This window comes from Agelaius phoeniceus, chromosome 12 (genome assembly GCF_051311805.1).
Source record: "Agelaius phoeniceus isolate bAgePho1 chromosome 12, bAgePho1.hap1, whole genome shotgun sequence".
Classification (NCBI taxonomy): domain Eukaryota; kingdom Metazoa; phylum Chordata; class Aves; order Passeriformes; family Icteridae; genus Agelaius; species Agelaius phoeniceus.
Window position 1 is genome coordinate 14,606,143 of NC_135276.1, and position 18,127 is coordinate 14,624,269.

General features: G+C 53.3%; 1 protein-coding gene across 1 annotated transcript in view; it reads right to left on the reverse strand.

Annotated features, from left to right (window-relative positions):
* VAC14 (VAC14 component of PIKFYVE complex) overlaps positions 1 to 18,127 on the reverse strand; it is a 59,547-nt gene that overhangs the window by 3,788 nt on the left and 37,632 nt on the right. Inside the window, exons 14-17 of the mRNA XM_054640591.2 lie at positions 17,080 to 17,212; positions 1,992 to 2,166; positions 1,147 to 1,265; positions 259 to 338 (exon numbers count right to left, since the gene is read on the reverse strand). Of these exons, the coding sequence (XP_054496566.2) occupies positions 259 to 338; positions 1,147 to 1,265; positions 1,992 to 2,166; positions 17,080 to 17,212 (507 nt within the window). The remainder of the gene's footprint in view (positions 1 to 258; positions 339 to 1,146; positions 1,266 to 1,991; positions 2,167 to 17,079; positions 17,213 to 18,127) is intronic.

Sequence of the window (18,127 nt, forward strand, 5' to 3'; positions counted from 1 at the left end):
AGTGTGATCCAGGCCCCCTCCATCCCTTCCCCCATTCCTTTTGTTGCTGCCAGTGCTGCTCGCTCCCTTAACCTATATCTGGGGGGCAACACTGCCCCCCCATGCTGCCAGCGTGCCCTGTTCCCGTGGGCAGCTCCAGCGCTGGGCAAACCTCCCGGCAAGAAGTCTCATAACTTCTGCTCTATTTACTCGTGCGGCGGCTGCCGCCTGCGATGGAGGCACGGGGAGGGGAGAACCCACCCGGGGTCTCCTCCTTACATGTGAATATGGGGCACTCGATCAGCTGCACCAGCTTGTCCACCTCAGTGAGGAAATCCACGGTGACCTCCAGATCCCCGCTGGACGTGGCTGTTAAGGATGGTACCTTGGGAAAAGGTGGCCGGGCAGCAGCAGATGGCTCACAAGGGCGATGCCTGGTGCAGATCATGGCTTTGCCAAAGCCTCCCTGCATCCACAGCTCCTGTGGGATGTGAGAGGGCAGGGAACAGGCAGGGCTTCCATGCAGGCAGGGCTGAAAGGTCTGTAGGGTGGCCAAGGGATGATGGAGGGAGACAGACGAGCGGGCAGGTATAGGGGAAGAGGCAGGCTGCCCAAGAAGCTGAGAGCAGGCAGGATGAGTGTTCAGGGGAGGATGCTTACTTTTACCCTTCTGCCCCACAGGGATGGCTCCCATAAGGAACGCTGGTGTGTACTGGGAAGGGAACTTGAGCGTGTTATTGAGCTTCTTCGTTTGGAAAACTACTCAGAGAGGCTTGGGGTTTGCTGGCACATGAAAATAATCATTCTGCAGCAGACAGATGGTGAGCTCACCGGGGATTGTGCCGTGCTGGGCACTGCCTGCTCCTCACCAGGCCAGGAGGCCAAAGTCTTCATCTTCCTGGGAGGAAGAGGATGTTGAGGAGCCTCCCCTCCTGGGCAGGGGAAGGTCAAGGCTCAGTCAGTGCACGCCTTCCTCTCTTTTCACCACAAAAAAAGGGATGACACCAGGGGAAGGGAGCTGGCACACACCCAGCACAGGCTGCCCTGCCCCGGTAATGATGGGCTGCAGGCAGGAGGCTGGGCTGGCCTGCAGGGTGACTTTGGTTGCCACAGAGGGACTAAGGGCCAGCTCAGGCCCCACCCTGGCAGAAAATCCCCAAAGGATACAATTTCTGGATGAGGTCGTAGGCATGCTTATAGTTCTGGGTAAGGAAGCAGAGGGACACGGTGGTGACAGGGTTGTGACACCAGGACCGGTACAGGCAGCAGAAGAGGTTACGGCTTTCCTGGGGAAAGAGAGAACCATTGGGGTTTGGTCACACTGGGCGCACAGACATGGCATGGCCCCAGGAACCCAACACCAACCTGCCAGGCTGGCAAGTGCCACTAAAACACAAAGGGATATTTCTGGACCCACCAAGTCCACTTGGCACTGGCATGAGCCTCAGAATCAAGAGATGGACACCAGGTGGGCTTTGGAGTGACAGCATGATGAGGGGGCACTCAGGGCTGCTGAGTCCACCACAGAATGAGGGGCTGGAGGACAATGCTGTCCCACCCAAGGGGACACCCCTGCATCACTGGTTTTCAGCAGGAGAAGGAGGAGTATAATTCTTCCTTCTCTCCTTCCTTGTATGTCACTGGTGCTGGTGGCAGCTGCTCAGCAAATCCTGTGGGCATGCTCCTGTGAGGGACAGTTGAGGGGACTGCAGGACTCTCCTCCTGCTGTCACCTGTCCCACAGCCCTTGGAGGGGCAGACAGAGGGAGGCAGCAGCTGCTTGAGGGCTCAGTAAACCCATTCCCATTCCAGGGAGAAAAGCAAGAGGTGGGCAGATCCTCCAAGCCCATCTTCAGCTCCTGAAGAGTGGATAAATAATAGGCTGCCCAAGCTCCAACCCTGGGACCCCCCAGGCAGGGACTGAGCAGCAAGACACACTCCCAGGTGGCTGCCAGGTCCCCACCACCCCCAGTATGTCTCTCCAGCTGCTAAGCCTGCTCCTGCTGCTCATACCGGGGTCTTCAGGTCTTTCAGTTGATTTCTCAGCTGGAAGAGCTCGGAGGACGTCAGCAGGATGGTATTGAGGGTGTGGACCATGGTAGAGGCGAATTTGAGATCCTCCTCCCTAAGCAGTATGTCTGCCATGGAGTGGAAGATGTTTTCTGCATTCAGAAGTAGACAAAGCTGCCTGTGTATCACAGAGGAGAGAAACCAGGGGGAAGGATGGTTAATGAGCACAATCGAGACTCTGATGTGAGCCCTCTTCTCCAGAGAGGACCAGGGAGGACCAGAGGTGCACCAGAGGTTGGGTGAGTGTGGTGGCACCAGAAGGGGCAATACCAAGCTTTGCATTTGGAGGATGCAGTTATTTACACCAGGACAACAACAAAAAACCATAGCTGGGCTAAGGCATGCCCCTGGTCATATTGCTTTGGGACCTTGCTGGCACCCACTACTATGGCTCGTGCCACCTCAAGCCTTCCCATGACCCCCCTCAGGAGGTTTCAGTGTCACTTTCCAGCCTGACCAGCGTAGTGAGTGTGCAGCAGCACCACTGCAGATGGCATGTGATGGTCTAGTCAGACCAGTATCCCACTGACACTGGGGAACATCCCAGTGAGTGCAGCCAGTGGGGCGCAGCAATTCCTCCTGGTATTGTGCAACCAGGCAGTCCTGGAGCCAGAGGCTGCTCTTTGAACTCCTCCATGCTCCAGCTGCCATGAGATCCGGTGCTGAGTGGCTCCGGAGATGGAGCTGGTGAAGCTGGAAGATGTCTCTGTTCCACTGGATATCCTGCCAGCAGTGCTTTCCCCAAAACAGTGTAACTGCCACTGCGGCCCACGCTGATCTGCCTGGCTGGGTCACAGCAGGAATGTCCTGCTTAACAAACCTTGAGGCATTCCCAAGATTTTCAACATTTTTTTAGTCCAGAAACAAAAAAATAAAACCATCAGTTTTTTTTTCTCCCACATTTGTTTGGATTTGGGTATTTCCTGTTTTTCTCCAGGCTCTTGCCTTCCTGGGCAGTTTGTCTGAGGACACCTGAAATGCTGCCCAGCACCAGCTCAGATCCCCAGTGTGGGGACTGGAGTGATACAGGGAAGCCCACCTAGCTCCCCAGCATCTCCTGAAACTGGGATACTCCTTGGCTCACCACATTTCCCCATAGGCTGACAGGGAACCTTGGCAGCAAGGCATCCCCAGAGCACCTCTGCCTTTCCCCAGAGTACCTCTGCCTTCCCCCAGCTCCTACCAAACACCACCAGATAATTTTAGCTGGAATCAGATTTCCCCCTGAAGGCATCTCTAAGAGGATTAAGAGGCAAAACAAGGATCAATTACTTGGGCTGCTGGGTGGGAGGTGTTCACTAACTACCTCCTTTGGCTTGGAGGTAGGAGGTACACCTGAACGTCCCCTGCCTGGAAGTCATGTTTTCACCTGCTGGGGTGAGGAGGAGGAAGGATGTGAGTTTCCAGCCCCTGCTCCTGTGAGGACAGACCAGAGGAAGACTATTTGGCGACAGTCAGACTCCTAAAACCACACCCTAAAGCCTGGTGGTTTAGGTACACAGGAGGAGAATGAAGAAACAGATCTTCCCTCCTCAATACGCAGAGGAAGAAACCCCCCATCTTCCGCCCGCCTCTTCATTCTGCCAAATAATCCCTTCCCTCCTCACCCAGGCCTGGCTGCTCTCCACGGGCAGCTCCCGCATCCCGCGTGGCTGCTGCTGGACAATGAGATGCTCTGTGCGGGATTTTATGTAACCCAGCCCGGCGATCGCCCTGGACCCCGCTAAAATGGAACGGGCTGTGATAAATAAGCTCATTTATCCCAATTATTCTTACGTAACCGGCTGCATTCATGGGGATGAAAACGCTTCCCTGATTTCTCGCCGCTTGGACACAGGCTGGCTGGAGGAGGGAGAGTGGTGGGAAAGTGAGGCATGGAGGGAGGAAAGGGGAAGGCAGAGGTTTTTAGTCCAGCCTGATGGAGCCAAAAGCAAATCAATAGCTCAGCGTTGCAAGCAGGAGCCAGTCACTGCCAGCTGCAGCAAAGCAGGACCAAGCCCAGCCCAGAAAGTGGCTCCATGCTACCCTTCTCCAGCAAGGGGGGATAACTGGATGCCCCAGCCTTGCCAAGCTTTCTCCAGCAGCCGTGCTGGGCACTTGAACCATGAAGTGGGATGGTTTAATGTGCCCAAAGAAGGGATGGGTTCTCCAAGGACAAACACTGGGATAGTTTTAGTCTCAACAGTGAAGTGGTTGGTGCACCAGTACAGCTGGGACTGGCCGCAATGCTCATGGCTAGTGAGGAGCCAGTGTTTCACACCTTCCAGGCAAGAAGACTATAGCAAGAGCTTAAACAAGAAAAACAGTGCCAGGGAGCACTGAGGGCAACTCAGTAACCTCCAAAGCTCCCCCATGACAAAAAGGATGCCTTTCAGGTTCCCCCTCCACTGGTCCTCTGGTCCTCCATGGAAAAGGAAGGCTCTTGCTTTCCACAGGGAGCTCTGCCATTTGGCTGGTGAACGCCATGCTCGCAGTGAGCAGAGGGCTGAATGAGAGCTGCTTTCTAATTTCAGGTCTGTTTTTGATTAGTGGGGCAGGGTTGGGATTCTCCCCCCTCCTTTCAGTGGCACTGGGGAACTCGAAACTGTCAGGGTGTTAAAGAAGGAGCTGTGTGGACACTGTCCCTCTGCTTCAGAGCCGTGTCACCTCATAGGGATGCTGTCCTGCTTGGGCACCAGTCCCTCCAGCTGTCCCCAGGTTCTCTGGGATCCCCCAGCAGAATGAGTTTGCCAGTGCACAGCATCCTCCTATGGCAGTGGCAGAGACCTCACATTCCCCTCCATGAAGCCCCTTGGTCGGCATATCCCAAAAGCAGTCCCCAGAGGAGGGGACAACTGGCTGGTCCTGCAGCTGCTGGCCTCCGTGACAGCAGCCAGCAGCTGAGCCCAACTGCCAGCACCAGGCGGCTGTTGGTGGGGTGGGAGGGTCCCCAGGAGCCCATTCCCTGGGAGGCTTTGATGGCATGAGGGGAACGCCAGGCTGGCTGGGAGGAGGCAGGGAAAGGGGCTGAACAGAGGACAGGTGGCTTCAATTGAGATGTCAGTGGAGTGGCTGTGGAAGGGAATAGGGCAGAGGGGAGGCAAAGTGGGAGCCATACCCCTTATATGTACACACCATAAATATATCCTGGATATATACATCCCATAAATATCTGTGTATATATATATATACATACACACACCCCTTAAATATATATGTGTCCCCATACATACATGATGTGATGACGAAAGGAACTGGCTAATCCCCCTGAAGCATCATTCCAGCAAGATGTCTCTCCCTGGAGCTTTCCCTGCATCCCTGTGGCTGATGTGCATCCCCTTGCTCATGGGGACCCAGAGAGTCCCCAAGGATGTCCTGGCATGGAAGAAGAGGGCAGGAAGTGTCCCCAGGGAGGCAGGAGCCGCAGAGCATCGTGGCACACGCTGGTTATGTTACACAGCTGGCAGTGCAGGCACATGGCGATAATGAAATGTGCTATCCAGGCCATTAAAATTTAACTCCTCAAATTAAAAGGGTTATTCAAGCCTTTCCTATGCAGCCAAGGAATGTGGCTGCAGGCAGATGGGAGGCAGCATCCACCTGCAGCGTGACGATGCCTTGGGGACACCTTGAGCCACTGTGGGGCTCCCAAGGGACCCAGCAGGTCACCTCCAGCCCCTGCTGCAGTCACAGGACCCTGCCCATCCCCTTGCCTAAAGGACTCCTTGACAACACGAGGCTGGCCAGGAGAAGAGCCACAGAGGTCACCACAAGCTTTGCGTGCCCATGCCACCCTAGGGTCCCCCTGTGTCTCTGATGTAGCAGCCACCAAACTGCCAGCACAGCAATGTCAATCACAATGAATTCTCATCACACAAATGGTTGGTGGGGTGGGATGAGCAATGGGAACAAGCAGAACAGGGATCGTGCAGGGGCAGGGAGCTGCTGCAGGGCAGTGTGCTGGAGCCCAGAGGATGTTGGCAAGATGGGGTGGCTTTAGAGCCACATCTCCAATTAAGGACAAGCCCCGGCGTCCCTCCCAGCCCTCTTGCTTTGACAACTCGATGCCTGGAAACCGGCTAATCTAAACATCATCATTTCAGGGAGCTGTCAGAGTTCCCATCCTGCCCGCTCGTCCCTTTAACCACTTCAGCCCCGTCTCCTGCCCCAGGCCACCATGCAGGAACAGGGTGGCAGAGGCTCAGGCCAGACCAGTGCTTGCTTGAAGAAGTTGAACGTTTATTTTTCCCTAAAATCTAAAAAAATTAAGATGAGATCCAGTCTCACTGCAGAACTGTCTCCTCCTGTGGGATCTGTGGGGTGCCTGGAGGGAAACACTGGTCCCATCCCATTGCCTGGCCATGCTGAGCACCATCCTGCTGTGTTCAATTAAGCAGGTGCTTCTTCATTAAGCACCAGTGATTCGCTTTATTAGCTCTGGGCTAATAGACACGGGGCCCCAGCAGGGAGAGGATCATGTCTCGTCCCATTTCCAGCAACTGGGACAGAGCCTGAGCTGTGGAAGGAGCTGGCTGAGGCCTGGGAGTGATGCTCTGAGGGGTTCTGCTCCACTTTTCTGCTCATGGGTCTCAAAAAAACTTCCACAGCTGTGAGGAGGGCAGAGCCCCTCCATACTTCCTCCCAACCCTCTTCTTCCTCTGCTCCCTTCCTCTCTCCTCCCAAAGGCTATTCCCCACCCTTCCTCCACACCCCAGGCTCTCCAACAGATGCCCTGGCTTAACCCACCTAACCAGGAAATCCACAGCCTCTGGGATACCCACTGCCCCTCCCCATCCCCCTGAAATTCTCCTGCCAGCAAAAGCAACATCCCCAGCCTGGCCCAGCAGCTGGGATCCTTTAGGAATTTGCAGAGAAAGCATGGATAAAATTAGGATGTGAAGGGGAGAAGAGAGCAAGTGGGGAAGGCAGGAGGATGTCATTGTCCCATCCTTTCCCTCCATATCAGCAAAGAAAATCCCAGTCCTCCATTTTAATCCCCCCCTTTCCTGAATCCAGGCTCCAGAGCTGCTCCTCTGGGCAAGGGAAACCATAGCAACCCCAGCAGCTCCTGCTTTACAAAATTCATAGCATTTTATGTAAAGGATTTTGAAGGGTTTGTGAGGTTTAGGAGCAGGGGAGCTCCTTCTGTCCAGAAGGCAGGTCTGGGGAGGAGAAGGACCCTCATCAGCTTTGGTTTCTTGCAATGGTTATCAATCTCCCCAGGGAAACTAGTGAAAGCTGCAGACCAGAGATGTGCATATCCTGGGAGGAGATGTGTGGATCTGGGAAGGAGATGTGTGGATTCTGGGAGGGGATGTGTGGATCTGGGAAAGCTGGAGGAGACAAGCCCTGCGATGCCTTTGCTTGAAAAGGGAAAGGTGCAGAGTGTTTCAGTGCAAACAAGAAAAGCCTCCCACGGAGCGTCTGCCTGGCAGCAGCCGTCAGTGACAACCGCGGTGCCAGCTCAGCGCTGGCCTGGCTGCCTCAGCCAAAGGCGCTCCCCAGGGATCCCTGGGGATCCCCACAGCAACCAGGACGGATGCCTGAGAGAACACAGCACAAATGTACATCAGTGTTTCAGGCCAGCTTCAGCTGGTGAAACAGCATCTTGATCCTGCAGAGCCTCAGCCCGTGGCTTCTGCTCCTCCTGGTGCTCCCCTGGACATCAGGCCGTGGGAGGTCCTGTCCTGCCTGGCAGGATGGCTGCCCTGCTGCACACTAAAGCTGACAGTCCAGCCTGAAGCTGGGCACGTGCACCTTGATGTGCCCTCTCATGATGAATCCAGCCTTGTTCCCACCTTGGACATGGCTGGAGAGCAGTGCCCTTCAATGACATCACCTTGAGTTCTCCAAGCAGATATCCAACACCTCTGGATATTTTTATGATCAGTGAGATACCTGCAGCTCTGTACCAAACAGGAGAGGGAAATAGGGCTGTAGCAAGGAGAAAGAAGAGTAATACCCTTTGGAATGGGCCAGAAGCTAAAATACAACTAAATTTGGAAACCTGATAGTCCACTCCAAGGTATGGCCCAACTTTTAGCGTAACACAGATGAATGTGCCAGCTCCTCCAAGATAAAGCCCACCACACAGACAACCAGTACCAGTCTCCAGCTGCTCAAGCTTGGACTGGTGTGCCAGGACTTTCCTTGAGGAAACTTTATAGTGAATTATGGATAAAACTATTCTGCCCATAGAATTGTGGAATGGTTTGGCTTGGAAGGGACTTTAAAAACTATCTCATTTCAACCCCCCTGCCATGGGCAGGGATGCCTTTTACTAGACCAGATTGCTCCAAGCCCCATCCGACCTGGCCTTGAGCACCTGAGTCACTGATGACCTACAAAGCTTACAAAATCCTGTAGGAACATCTGAGCATGTACAAAAGGCTCACTTGAAAAATAGGCAAACCTCCCCTTCCAAACCCTCCAGGAAAGCAAAAAATTACCTGCCCAAAGCACTTATTTTCCAACTTTTAAACTTGCCAGTGACTCGATGGCAAAATGGATGGCAAATGCAAGTCTTGCCCTGGGCTCTTGGGGCTTCAAGCACCAGGCAGGAGGCGCCAGCAGCAGCATTAGAGCACGTGCCTGGCTCCAGCCACCACCACAGCTGAGAGAAACAACTCATGTTCAAGTGAGCCCTCCAGAACCTGTTCCCAGAGGGGCACTGACACCGGGTGCTGATATTTTCAGGCAAGCTCTGTTGGGAAGGGGAGAAAGGGTAGGGGCTGGCTTGGGAGTGGGGGAGAACCGTACAGCAGCAGCAGCAGCAGCAGCAGCTCCTTCCTTCGAGACGTCCGCTTCCCTTTCAGGCTGACAGCTGTGGCCTAATTTTCAAGAAAACTGACAAGCGCCTTATTTCTCCCCCTATAATTTCTCATCACTGCAAATAAAATAGGTTAAAGGAGCGGGTGCAAAGCTGTGGCAACAGGAGCTGGGAGAGACTGATCCTGTCCAGGGCACGCAGTTTGTACACAGATGGGAGCTGTGCTCACCCTTTCCCATCACTTTGCTTTAAGTTGAAGAAATAAAAGTGCTTTTGCTCCTAAAAGCATGGCCAAGGAGCAGGCTGCTGTCCTAGAGATGGATGAGCCTTTGGATGGCAATGTAGGGAAGGCAAATTTGAGGGAAAATGGTCCTGCTGGCTATCTCTAGACCTCAGAAAGCAGAGGGATAGACTATGGCAGGAATACACTCTGTCTTTGTGAGTGAAGCTTTCCAGAAGGAAGGAAAAGAGGGGCTGGGAAGAGGTGGCAGTGTCCCATGGCTCAGGGATAAGCACACCCAGGGGTGAGAGGTGAAGCTGCCTCGTCTCTTCTGCCAACAACTCAAGCACATCCTGGAGCTCAGGGAAGGAGGTGCCCATAACTCAGTGAGCCCTATTGCACTTCCTACTCAAGTGTCAGCTGAAAAAATACCCCATTTATGCCATGGTTTAGATATCCCAGATGCTATTTCAGCTTTAGTGCCAGGCTTGCCTCTGTGCCCGCTGCCTCTCAGCATTGCACTGGATCCCAAAGCCTGCCCTGCCTTCTGAGCCAGGATCCCTGGAAGGATCCCAAAAAGGGATACAGTCTGAGCAGCCTTCTTCCTTAAACCCTCCCAGGCCCATAGATGCATGAGAGGAGAGCAGATGGATGCTCCCTGCCCTGCCAGGACCATAAGAGAGCACCCAGTGCTTTGAGGGGACCAGCTCCAGGTGCACCTGAACACGAGGAGCAGCTCATGCATGAAGGGAAGGAGCACTGAATGGCAGGAACTCCAACCAAGGTGGCTTTTGCACAGCTCAGTGCTTTCAGTGGGTGGTTAAAGATGTCCCATCCAGAGATATCTTATCTGAGGACATCCCATCCTGGGAGCAGTGCCCAGCTGGACCCACTGGCTGAGGTGAGCTCAGATTTAACTGAGTGTGCCCTGTGCCTGGGGATAACTGAGCAAGATCCCTTGGAAGACAGGTGGGGGAAAACCACTGTTACTCAGCCTGATTTCCTGTCCTGGCTCTTCCCTTCACAGAGATGAATAAACCAAGTTGTCACAGCTGCAGAGCCAGAAAAGGAAGCACCATCAGAAGACCTGAGCCCAGCCAGCAGAATCAGACAGGTTAAGCTGCTTCCCCATGATGAGGGTCGTCACCCCATCAGCCAGGCAAAGAAAATTTGGGAGACTTTGGAAGCTGCTTGTGCTGAATCCCTGCTCTGCAGAACATGACAGTCAGCAAGCAGGGAAGCTGTGGGCTCCTCTCCCCACTGTCCAGTTTGCCTTCTCCCTGCTCCCTCCTTCCACAGCCAGCTTTTCCACAGCATTCCTGCTGTGATCCTAGGGAAAGTGCTGGGAGGAAGCAGATATCCCTACCTGGGGACCTGCCCTTTGAAGGAACTTGGATATTTTGTGAGGGTTTTCCTCTCCTATGCACATTTCCCCTTCCTCCCCTCCACCCTCTCACTGACCCAAATTAGTCCCAGCCCACTGCTGCTCACATGTGGTTCCCATTTTTCTACAGGAAAACCCATCAAACCCTTCCAAGCAACTCCAAGTACGGCTGCTCCTGGAGCAGCTTTGCTGGGTTAGCACAGCAAACTCATTTCCAGGACCTGGTGCACCCCAGCTCATCCAGTCCCTGCAGCTCTGTGGAGGCATCTCCTGTCCTTCCCTGGGGGTACAGCCCCAGGAGGGAGGTGGCCAGGGCTGACCCAGCTCCTGCTCTCCCAGCAGGGATAATCCTTTGACAGGGCAACCGGGCTCCTCCCTTGTGAAGGTCATGCTGTTGCTGACTGCTGGGGCATTGTGACTCCAGAGACAACCTCTACTCTGGTGGAAACTGGGTTTTCCCTCCTCTGGCTCCTGCTTCATGGGGCTGGGAGGGTATCAGGGGGTCCAGAATGATGTCCCAGAGCCTCAGTGAATTAAAACCTCAATAAACACATGCTCCTGTGGGCTTGTGGAGCTCACTGTGCAATGTAAAAGAGGCAGCTTGAGAGCTGGGGGCTTTTGGAGGTACAGTGGGGTTGCTGGTTTCCTTCCAAATCCTATAGGAACCTGAGGAGACCCCGGAGGGCATTCACAGTGCAAGTCTGGAGCAGAGGGAGAATGCAGGAAAGCAGAGCCTGTTTGCCACCACATCACTGTAGCACTGTTCTGGATCTCCAGGCGTGGGGTTTTACATGGCAAACTGGGGAGAGGTGATTTTGGGGAGCAGGGAGAATTAAAAGGAGGCACAGAGGAATGGGCTGGAGATGAGCGAGGAGAAGCCACTGACCTCTGCAGAACTGGGCATGTTCAGCACCCTGCTCCATCACCCTGTGCCTGGCCGGGGCCTCGTGTGACAGGGAGTCCCTCTTTCTGCTTTGCAAATGGACAAAAAAAACCCAAACTAAAAAGCTTTCTCCTGTTCCTCCTCTCGGTGAGGCATGAGGAGGGGGATGGCGAGTGCACAGTTCATTAAAGCCGGAGGGCAGGCGGCCAGCGAGCATCCTGGCAGGCAGAGCAGTGGATTTTCGCAGGCTCGCTGCCTCCCGACACAGAAGCTTCCCTTGTAGCACTCACAGCTGTTTGGATTTTACCCGAGTTCATATCACAGTTTATCAAAGAGCCTCCATTTTTTTTCCCCTTCTTTTTTTTTTGCACTTTGCTGAGTACAAGCCAAATGGTTCCCGCAAAAACAAACGCAGGTTTTGTTCTGCATTGCAGTGGCACTGAGGGTGGGAGAGAGGAAGAGGTGACACGTGTCCCCCCTCCAGCCCTGATTCACTTGTAGAGGGATTTTCAGGGCATGGGTTTGGCAATGGGAGCTGGAGGGGGCACAGTGGCAGCATCAGCACATCCAAAGGAAGGAGCAGGAGTGGGTCCTGCATCCCAGCACTGGGTGCCTCCAGATCATCAGGGGGTACTGGGGTGTTTGCTCAAGGAAAATGTGTGTCCAGAGGAGCTCAAGAGCATCCAGGCCTGGCAGAAGAGGAGGGTTAGCCCCAGCTCCTCAGCCTCTCCCAGTGAGGGGCTGGGAAGTGAGGACAGCACAGCAGGAGGAAAGGACAAGGTTAGGGATGAGGTGGGAGGCAGGATGGGGCTGGAGGGACACTGGCTCACTGCAGTTTAGAGGCATCCTGTGGTTGTGGCCCTTATTACCAAAACAAACACCCACTGGCTCTGTACAGGATCCCCAGTGCATCCCTTGCTGTCCAAACCTGCAGCTAAACCCCCATCCCACTCCCTCCTGACAGCCCTGCTCACTGGGATGCTGGCAGGCAGCCCTTCCCTTCCCACTCTCCCAGACAGAGCAGGGCCCTGGGAATGCCAGGCAGGCCAGTCAGAAGTGATTTAACACACACCTCACTGCAGGCCTGCCAAGAGCATCGGATGGATGTCAGTGCTCCACACTCCTCCAGCCCTCTGCTCCCCTCCTCTCTGACTCCTCATCCTGGTTAGCAGGTTCAAACTCACTTTGTGTCTTTTTCAATACTTTCAATGTTGAGAAACTGGTGTTGTACAGTCAGACTCTCAGAGGCAGAAGAGCCCTATCATGCCCAAAAAGAGGGACTGGCCACCCCAGCCTCGAGGGCATCTGTACAGCCCTTCATACACCCAGTGTGACCTGCCAGTCTTTGTCCTCAGCTCTGCCCTCATTATCCAGCTCTCCACTGGCCTCATCCCAGCAGGGCTTTGAGATCTCAAGAACAGTCAGAATTTCCAGCCAGGTGAACTTTTCCCGTCTGCTGGAAGTATAAATCTGTGGCCCCATCACGAGACTTGGGATTTTCCAGCTCTGCAGCTAATGCCATAAACTGGCTGAACAACCTTTATATGCTCCAGCCTGTGTCTTCCAGAGTGGATGCAGAGCCAGCCAGCCCTCCTGGCCAGTCCCCACTGGGGACTGGGGTTCAAGCACACCCCCAAAGGCCAAGGACCATCCCCAGTCAAATGGACAAGTCTCACCAGGTACATCACATGCCAGGTGGTTGAAAAGTCATGCCAGGGCCTCTTCCAAGCAGCTTAACCTCAGAAAACACCCTGTGAGAAAGTGCCAGGCAGTGGGGAGGTTCATTTAACAGCTCTATAAAACAAGCTGAGACAACCCCTGCGTGCAGGCTGTGCCTGAGGAGCAAAGTGCTGACTCAGGCGTCCTCTCTGCCCCAGGGTGCCACTGCTCTGCAAGAAAATGGCCTTGCTGGGCTTCAAAATTAAGCCTTGTGCTTCAAAGCATCCATACACGACATGCATAGGGATGTCTCCAGCCACTCAAGCACATCCCATACCCCAGAGAGTTCATTTGCTGTGGCAAGGTACATCAGCCATGAATGTCTGAGCTGTTCCATCTCAGAGAGCAGCAAAACGCCAGCTGGTTTGGTGCTAGGCTTGACTTAGCTAGTTGAACCAACTCCTGGAGCTCAGCCTGACCCTGGGGACAGCACAGGAACTGCACAACCAGCCCTGGGGGCTGCTTGAGGGGAGAAGACAGCTCCTTGCAAGGACAGCCAGCCCTCTCCCCACACTGTGCTCTGAGCAGCAACACTGATGTCCATGCAGTAGGGCTTAACCTCTCCCTTAATCCCCCCATCCCACTGCACTGGTACCAACCAACAGGAATTAAATCCAGCCTGCAAATCTCAGTGTGAGCTGAAAAGCTCGGTGCCGCTCTGCTGCCTGCCTCCTGACCGGCCAAGCAGCTTTCCCTGCACAGGGCTCCTGCCTGGAGGACAGCCTGCTGCTCCAGGGAGCCATGTGATGCTTTGGAAGCTCCTCCGCATTTTTCTGCTGCTCCAAGAGGTCAGCAGCTGAATGGGAATATTTGCTTCTTGCTTAAGGGCTCTGGTGAATCCAGGACGGCCACGTGCCAGCCAGGGCAATTAGTGAGAAGGGTGGAAGGCCTCAGATGTGCTTATCAAGGTGGGAGGTAACTGATGCTCCTGCCTCTGACAACACTTTAGGAGCAATGTCTGAGTGGAAGCATGCCTGGCTTGAGAGGAGAAGGCAGCACTTGGTATTCTTAGTTTTGAAGGCAGATTAATTTTTACTGGCTTCCAGCCTAAAAAAGGTCACAAGTGACAGAGTAAGAGAGAACGGACCCCCAAAGGAGCCCTGTCAGCTGCAATGCACAAAACTGATGCCAAATAAAAAAAAATAAATATTTGGAAGAGATCATGGGAGCAGGTTTCCCTCCTTCCCCAAGGGAGAGGGGTGGGACAGCATGAGACTCTATGGGACTCGTACCACTGCAATCCCCTCAGCAAATCCTTTGCTCAGACATTAATGAAGCATCTAAACAGCTATGAAGAGCCTTCTCCTGGATGCTGCTCTTCCTTTCTCACAGGTCATAGATGACAGGGAGTTGAAAGGGACCCACAAGGATCATCAAGTCCAGCTTCTGCTGGGGTTCAGCTGGGCATGTGAGCTCCACCACAGCCATAGACTTTCTCTCTGTGAGGTCTGCTTGGGTTGAGGGGATCTTAATCCTAAAGCCCTTGGCACAGATGAGCCATCACACCATGGTTTGATGGGCATTAGATCCCACTTGGGAAGGCAGCAGACTAATCCATCCCTCTGATGCACAAACAGTGCTGGCAGAGGGACCACATGCCAGTGTTGGGTTATGCCCAGCCTGGTAGTCACAGGCAAAGGAGAAAAAATTCCCTGGATACTTCTTTATGAATGATAGAAGTTTTTGGAGCTGTTTCCCTGTTATTTTGAAGGAAGTTTGCATTTCCACTTAGCTCCACACTGTCTTCTCTGGCAAAGCATCTCGAGATACCTACCTTGGGACTGAGGTTACTGATGGTGAGACCACCCATCAGAGCCCCTATCTCTGCCTGAGCCAGGCTTCAAGGGTGAATTCTGCCAGTGAGGGCTGCAGGTACTTCTCTCACCCATCTCCCAGCATCAGGCAGGCTCTGGAGCAGTCTTACCTGTCTTGGGGACCACAGATCCTTACAGAGCAAGAGATGGTCCCACCTCCTGCAGAGATCACTGGTCAAACCCCACTCCCATCCTCAAGCATGCAATGTACTATAACCTCTGTCTCTGGGACTCTGAGGACATATCAGGAGAGTGACTAAAGTCCTTTCAGAGTCAGAAACCAAGCATGAACAAACTTGAGTTGGATTAGAAATAAACTGCCTTTAATTGCAGATCCCCTACATGACCTCATGGACCTTTGAATTTGCCCACCAGCAACGTGACAGGGAAAACTGCTGTGCTGTGCTTGAATAAAACCCTGTCCTCCATTTCCCTTTCCTGTGAACACTAATCCTTCAGCTGGAAATCATTGCCTAAACGTAACAGGTCTATTTTCCTTCCTTGTTTCAGTGTTCCCAGGCCAGCCTGGGAAAGAGGCAGCAGTGGTCCTGGACCACACTTCAGCAGATGCTGTCCCAGTCTCTCAAGCATCCCCCTTGCACTCTTCAGCTCAGAATGAAACATCACCAGCATCTCTTAAGTCAAACATGAGGCTGGCTTCTCACCCTGCTGTGCAAAACAGCTGAGCTGGCTTGTGGACAGGGGAGGGATGTAACGTGGGAACGCGCATACGGCTTCAATTTGAAAAGTGGCTAAAAATAGCTCCATGAGGCTCGCACATTCACTGAGACTCTCCAGCAAGAGATCAATCTTTGCCAGAGAGTCCTGTAAAAGTTCTTCTCCTCTATTTTCATCTTGCTCTTTCTGGAAGCAGCAGAGATGTTAGTTTACACCAGTCTTTTACCTGCCATCGGTAGGTTTCAGAGTTAATCACTGGTACCTGAGGGCATGGCTCACCCTCCCAGAACCACCACTTTGGCTCCAGTCCTGCATCTACCCCATATGAGCAACAACGTGACTTGACAAAGGACAGAGTCGTCTATTTTTTAATTTTTTTTTTTTTTTTTTTGCTTTACCAGATTTTTTGGGGCATGAGTCACTGTAAAAAGCCTCAGCTTGCCGAGCTGCTGTGAGCCAGTCCCACCGCACCTCTGGCTGGCTGCTGGGAAAGCTGGGCCTGCCAGCCAAGGCTCCTCCTGCCAGAGCTGGAGGGAAAAAGCTGGAGGGTACAGGAGAGCTTTTAGATGGGACCCTGCCCAGGCTCACTGTCACTCTGGTCACCCTACTTCCCTAACACAGCATGAGGCCACCTCCTTGCCAAGGTGGCTTATCCTAGGGGCTGTGCTGACTGGTGAGAGGAGGGTGGACACTCAGAGTGGGATATTGTCTCTGGGATGAATCCACACTTAGGCCAAAAATTGCTGTCTAAGCAGATACAACTCCACACCCAGCTCAGCTTAGCAAATTTTGGGAACTCTGCATGCTGTATTTTCCCACTGCAGTGATGGGACCTCTTCATCAGTACCTGGCACACGCCTGTGCCTTTGGAGAGGTGGCTCTTTTCTCCCACAGAAGCATGGCTTTTATCTCACACTCTTCCCCTGTTCATTTTGACGCCACATCCCTGAAAGCAAGGGAGGAAAACCCAGGGTCCTGCCAGCTGATTCCACCAACCTCCTCACTGATTTCTCCACCTTGCCTCGACCATTAACCCTGTTGCTTCCCAGCGAGCTGAGGAATGGATATCCCTTGCCCCAGATTTTATTGCAATAAAGATGACTGCCTGCCAGCTGCCACGACACTTGGCATTCCAGCCTTCACAACATTTGGCTCTCCAGCCCCTGGCTCTCCTTAAAAAGCTGAAGCAAAATCTCCCAACTCTATGCATTGAAACACATGGCTTTAGATGGGTGAGCATCTTGCCAAGCCGGCTGGAGGGATTCACTCAGCTTGGCACTCCGAGTGCAAGCCTGTCTCCTGCTCTGGCTGGTCTAGTTGCTTCTTAACGAAACAGGCTCTGACAACATTGTTTAATAAGGAGCCACTTTGCCTCCGGGGATGGGAGAGAGAAATATGGTGCCTTGACATGTGAAAGGCAAATCCCATTTGCTCCAAAACCGTTTGCTGGAGTGCGAGGGAAGCTTGAGGAAATGGTTTTGGCTCTGAATGAATGTAGTACTTGGGTTGCTTGACCCTGCCATCCCCGTCCCATCCGTCCCAGGGGTGCTCAGGGGCTTCAGTGAGGCTGGTGGGGTGCTCTGACCTGATGATGAAGGCTCCTCTGGTTTCCAGGAGTTTCCGTTCAGTGCTGAAGCGCTTGAGCAGGTTGATCATGAACTTGTAGAAGTAGGAGTTCATGGTGGGGGTGGAGGGTGAGCATTCCAGGCCTTTTGTACCTGGGGAGGCAAGGGGAGAGCAAATTAGAGCTGCCAGGGCCCTGCTGCCAAAGCCTTCATGAGAGAGCAGACATTCTTATCACATGGTCACAGCACTGAGATGACAAGGGCAGGGGCATGGAAAGATTTTCAAGCCTCATATGACCACATCTGCTTGGTTCAAGCAGAGCCAGCCCTGTCCTAGCTCTCTCCAGCGCAAGAGAAAGCATCTTATGGTGGTGAAGCCCTGGAAGCAGCACCTGGGGTTAAAATGGGATTTTTGGGAGTTCATCTCAGAGCTATTCAGCTTCAGTAGCTGCTAGAAGAAGGAGTGCCTGAGGCTCTAAATTGAGCCAATCCCATCTCCTCAGATATGGCATGTACACTCATCCCAAAACCACCAGATTGCTGGTGAGTTGAAGAGCCTGTAATCCAACCCCATAAGCCACAGATGCCCCAAGCCCAGTGTGCATGTAGTGGCAGACACACACATTCATGGTGTGTGTCACAGACACTGGTTTACACTTGGTGATGTGATTTTCCTTGAGCAGGAGCCACTTGGTACAAGTGTCATATACAATGTGCCCCAGGGCTACCATAAAGTACTGGTCAAACCACAGCAGAGCTCCAGGCTTAGGGATTCTCCTGGTCTGAGACTCTTGGGAGGGAAAGGGGCAGCTGCCAGCTCAGGGAAATATCCCCTCCAAACAAAAGAGCAGGGAGCTGGCAGGTAAAGATTGCTTTTCCCACAGTGAAACCCCAGGGGAGATGGTTTATTTAGCAGGACAGCGCTCAAAGCAAATGTTTGGAGAGAGCATTTCAAAGGCGACTCTGCAAAAAGGGGAGCTCTCTTCCCTAATTTCTCCTTCAGAAAGGCCACATCTAACTGTGCTAAGGAGAGAAGCCAGCACACACGAGCACCCCAAGGCTACTCTC